Source organism: Entamoeba invadens, assembly GCF_000330505.1.
Source record: "Entamoeba invadens IP1 unplaced genomic scaffold scaff_1105074725961, whole genome shotgun sequence".
NCBI classification, from domain to species: domain Eukaryota; phylum Evosea; order Mastigamoebida; family Endamoebidae; genus Entamoeba; species Entamoeba invadens.
The window spans coordinates 23,503-28,654 of record NW_004440161.1 but is presented as its reverse complement, the minus strand read 5'-3'; the positions used below and the strand labels follow the sequence as shown (position 1 = coordinate 28,654).

General features: G+C 23.4%; 1 protein-coding gene across 1 annotated transcript; it reads right to left on the bottom strand.

The window, feature by feature from the left end:
* On the bottom strand, nucleotides 1–249 carry EIN_415690 (hypothetical protein; the record flags this gene model as incomplete). Its single annotated transcript, XM_004254439.1, has 1 exon — nucleotides 1–249. A coding segment is annotated over one exon (249 nt), but the record flags the coding sequence as incomplete, so codon positions are not given.
* Nucleotides 250–5,152: the final 4,903 nt, after the last annotated feature.

The window sequence follows — 5,152 nt, the reverse complement described above, 5'->3', positions numbered from 1 at the left end:
ATGTAATGTTGTCGTTTCAATTTTTGGAAACGCTTTTATGATAAATTCGAAGATCGAAGAATATAAAGCCTCAAGTGGCTCTTTAAATAGAGCAAAAGTTTCAATTTCTAAATTGACAAAAGGGTTGATGTATAGACTCTGCATACACTCAAAACACTTTTTATTAACTTGTTCAAATGTTTTGAGAGAATCCATTGTGTTAATGTATAAAGAAACTTTCATCATATACACTCGTTCTAATTTACTCATCTTGTCAATATTTTTAAAAATCTAAATCAAACTTTAAAATCATTTAAATATAAAATATATAATGTTGTTTTTCAATTAACTCGCCAACAACCCAATACTACTCTTTTTAACAGTTTTTTAAAATTTTGTCCCAAAACTGTTTAAATAATTTTGATATATTATTAGGTGATTTTCCCGAAAAAATAGATAAAAACAAATAATATAAAATTATCATAATGGAATTATTTTTATTTTTTAAACCAAAAAATCGTTTTGTGCATTTATTTTTTAAATTAAAAGTTGAAAGCAAAACAGAACAAAAATTACAACCAAAATAATAAAGAGTTGGTGGGAAAAGTCAGCTTTAGCAAATTATAGTAAAATATAATTTTTATTGTTACAAATAAAAAAACATTTTGTATCATTTCTAAAAACATAAAAAAAATAATTAAAAATATTTGTAAACTCAAACAATGGTTGAATTTTTGATACTTATGTTAATAAAATTGACGTTTCGGATACGTAATATAGTTTCGTTGTTGTGGTTGTATTACCCATAAACAGTCAATTGCGATTACTTGATGTTTGATTTTGTAATTGAAAATGATGATTTAGTAAGTTTAAAAGAAAGCAAATTTGAAAGTTATCAAATTAATCATTTGATTTAATATTTAATAAGTACAACACAATTCAACAATAAAAAACTTAAATGTAGCATTTTGAAACAATTTATAACAACAAATTTGGACTTTTAAATATATTAAAGAAGTCCACAAAACGCAGCAAATGTTTAAAAAATGTCACACATACAATCCACCCATGAATTGAATCAATCTCTATGTGAAAGTGTCAATGTGTAAAATCAACTGAAATTGATAATGGTAATAACTTATATTTTTTAAATATTCAATTTCTGTATTTAATTTCAAAAAGGTGTTTCAATATCTAAATTGAATTTGTGTCCTGCTCGAAAGTTATATAAATTTTAATAATATAAAAATACAAACAATGACCAATAAAAATGGTTATTTATAATAAAATATAGTTAATCTTATCTAGACAGACTTTTTTGCCAACTCCAAGAAAATTATTCATAAAATCTAAAGACAATGATAAAAGTACACATAACCAATGTGAAAATTGCCATTTTGTGTTTGATAAAACAAACAAATAATAATAGTGGTAATAAGAAAAAAACATAATTAATTATTTTCACTGAATGACGCATTGATAATAGCGGTAATTATTAACATTGAGTAACATGCTTTTGTGTTATAGTGACAATGATGAGTCGAAATAGTTGTTAAATAATATAAGAATAAAATGAATCCATTATGCATCTCTTTTATAGACAGTGATGTTTCTGCAATTGATTATTCAGCAACCCAAATATAAAGAATAATAATAATAATTTAAAAAATTTAATTGACAATAAAAAGATAAATTACTCATAATGTAAAAAACAACAAAAATTAAAAATATACACCAAATAAATCAATAAAATAGCATTGATAAACAAAGAAGTTTGATTTTTTGTTGTTTGAAAAATTATAAACATAGTTATGGTTTACTTTATTCATTTTAAACACTCTTTTCAATAGATTATTAAAATAAGTAACTATATACATCAAAATATCAAAAGTAAATTACAAACAATTGGTTTAACAGTCCATATATCAGACAAGAAGTCAGACAACAATATAAAAAAACATGTGGATTATATGTAATGGAGGGAAATTGTTTTTAAAACAATAATATATTTGACACTAAAAACTGTTTTTAATGATTGCTTGTTATATTTTAATTTCTTTTGATAAAAACTCTTTAAAAGATTAGTCACGATATGGTAAATACCAAAAGATGATAAAAATGTATTATAAACAGAAAAATAATCAAAAATCTTGCTACATCGTACTGTCTGAAAAAAATACACAGTTAATAAAATGGGTTTTTTGAAAAGTTTATATTTTTTATAAAGACTATTGTGTGTACATATATTTTATGTGTTTTTTTAATTATCACTGATGTGTTCATGTTACTTTTGCATTTTGTATTTCATTTCAACTCAAAACCAATAGTTTTTTGTTTAATGTATAAAAAACATATTTGTTTGTTTTGAAAAAATGTTATTGCATTTTACCAATATTATTATTTTGCCATTTTTACGTTTTGTCATAAATTTTATATTTTTTTCATTTTTTTCACATTTTATTTGTTTATTAGTTCAAAATTTGAACTCGTTATTCCATTTTCATTTTACAATAATTGAAATACAATGTATAATATATTTTTTTTCAAAAAAACAAAAACACTACTCTTTTTAACAGTATTGGTTTGTTGGGGATTAGGTACGTCGGCGTGTTAAAGTCGGTTTGATCTGTTTATTAAATTATATATTTTATTGAATTTTTATGATTTTGATACTATTGAAAACCCATTTTATGTTTTGGTAAACATAAAATAAACCAGAACTAGAATGTCCAAAAAATAAAGTTGAGTGTTTAGATTAATAATCCCCATTTTATAGATATTTTATCAGTAATATAAAAAATGATAATTTGGTAATAATCATTATTGGAAACTTTGTTAAACATGGTTTGCCAATACTTAACAATAGATATTATTGTTAATAAAAATCATTATTACAGATAAAGGAAAAACCAGCGACCAGACTAAATTAAGCTGTTTTATTTTTGGTATAAAGTTTCCTTGTTAAAGTAAAATCCCCAAATAATCGGGTTTTTGGGTGATATGTTGGTTTATTTTCAAAAACCAGGGACCAACTATTAATAAACACATTATTTTTTAAATAAAATAGAAAAACCTATAAAATATGAAACTCTTAATTAATCATTTGAAGCTGCCTTTATTGTTAATGCCCAGCCGAGCCAAAGTAAAGTTTGTTTAACACGTTCGCTGTTTGCCCTTTTATTTATTTCAAAGAGCATAGAAAAAAGTTAATTTTGCTTTTTCTTTAAAAAAATCATTGTAAACCCGTTTCATTTTTTCTGGGGATTTTTTGCCACACAATATCTTATTCAAAAATATTACAACAACAGAGACATAATCCTCAAGATTTGAACAAAAAATAACGAAAAGATTAATTGATTGCAAATTTTGGAATTAACCCAAATTGTTAGCACTTTTCCCGTCGTCAATATTTTTATTCCGATAAAACACAAACCATCATTTTTCTCTTTTTAGTACAGGACTGTCATTCTATCCATATTTTTCGTGTTTATCGACAATTCAAGACAATTTGAAAGGTTCCGACAGTGGTTAAACAACATTTTTGAATTTTAGTTCTTATTTCATGTTGTTGTCATATGAAAAAAATGAGGATTAATATCGATGGTTATCTTCTCGATAAGCAGTCCCTCGTCGCTCGACAAATTTTTGTCATCATCTTGATCTATTTATCTTTTTTACATTTTTTTTGTTTTTAAATTAATATAATAATCATTATATAAATAATAATATCTTTATGATTTTGTGTTGAAACCGACTGATTTGACCTAAATTCAAATCAAAATTATGTGTTATACCATTTTCAGCTACTGTTTTGTACGCCCGTGGAAACCAATTTTTTATCCGTACTGGGTAGACGCAGATGTCATTTTTCCGCAAGCGGGTGATCCGCGACTGGGGAAGATAAAACGTAAATAAAACGAGTGCACAAACAGATTGTTTGCGTGTGTCTTCCTGAGCCTTCTTTATAATGCTCCGTATTACTCGGTTTACACTAACCCAAGGTAAACCTGTTCGACATTGATTTAATTGAAACCATACCAATATTTACTTTATTATTTAATACTATTATTATAATTTATATATGTTATCAAAAAATAAATTTGTTTATTAATTTTTTTTCACAATAATTAAGGGCAATTAAGTCTTTTATGTAAAAAGTTAATGGAAATAAAAATACACAAAAAATAAAACTTGTTAAAAAAATTTATCTTATAATTGCATTTTTTTTCTTTAAAAAAAAGGAACTAATCTTAAAAAGATGTCTTAAGTAAAAATAGGTTAGTGGTAGCCAATATAAATATAAACAATAAATTTCATATAAAAACACCAATAAGATATTATTTTTGAATTAAAATAATAAAAGTTGTTTACAAATGTTTTAAAACAAAATGATTGTTATCATACATTTTATTATAATGACTAAAATAAATAGAAAGTGTTTGATTTACAAATATTATTATTGTTATTATTTTTTGTCGAAATGGTCACTTAATTTGCTTTGTCTTTTTATTTAATTTTTAAACAAATTTCATAATATATTAATAAAAAAACAATTCTAAATATAATAACACACAAAAACGAATGATAATTGTTCAATTGATTTGTATTTTTGGATAAGAAAAGTGTTTTTTATCTTAATTTATATTTTAAATCAATAATATTAAATATACAAACATTATTATTGATTTCTTATATTTTTACCTTTTATAATATGTGTATTAATATTTTCTACACACAGGGTTAGACATTTATATAGTAAATTTTGTGGCTGTTGGCAAAAAAGTCCATTTTTTAACAAAAAATATTGTTATTTGGTGTTTTCTTTGTTTTTACTCTAATAATGGCTTTTTTTCACTCAAAAAATAGTTTTCAAAAAAATCAATTTAATTTGTTGTCCAAAAAGTTCATATTACATTTGACAAAATATTTACAGTTATATTACCTCAATAAACGGGATTTATAGTTTAAAACAAAACTATACAATAATGGTTGATATATTGTATATCTTTTTGTTAATAAATGCGATTATTTAATTCAAATATTCGGGAAAAACATTGTAATATTATTATTTTTTTATTATATTTTTTTGAATAATCAATTGAAGAATCAAAGCATCAAAAGAGTTTTAAGACGGCTCTCAAAGCAGAACTTATGTTAAAAGACCAATACAAAA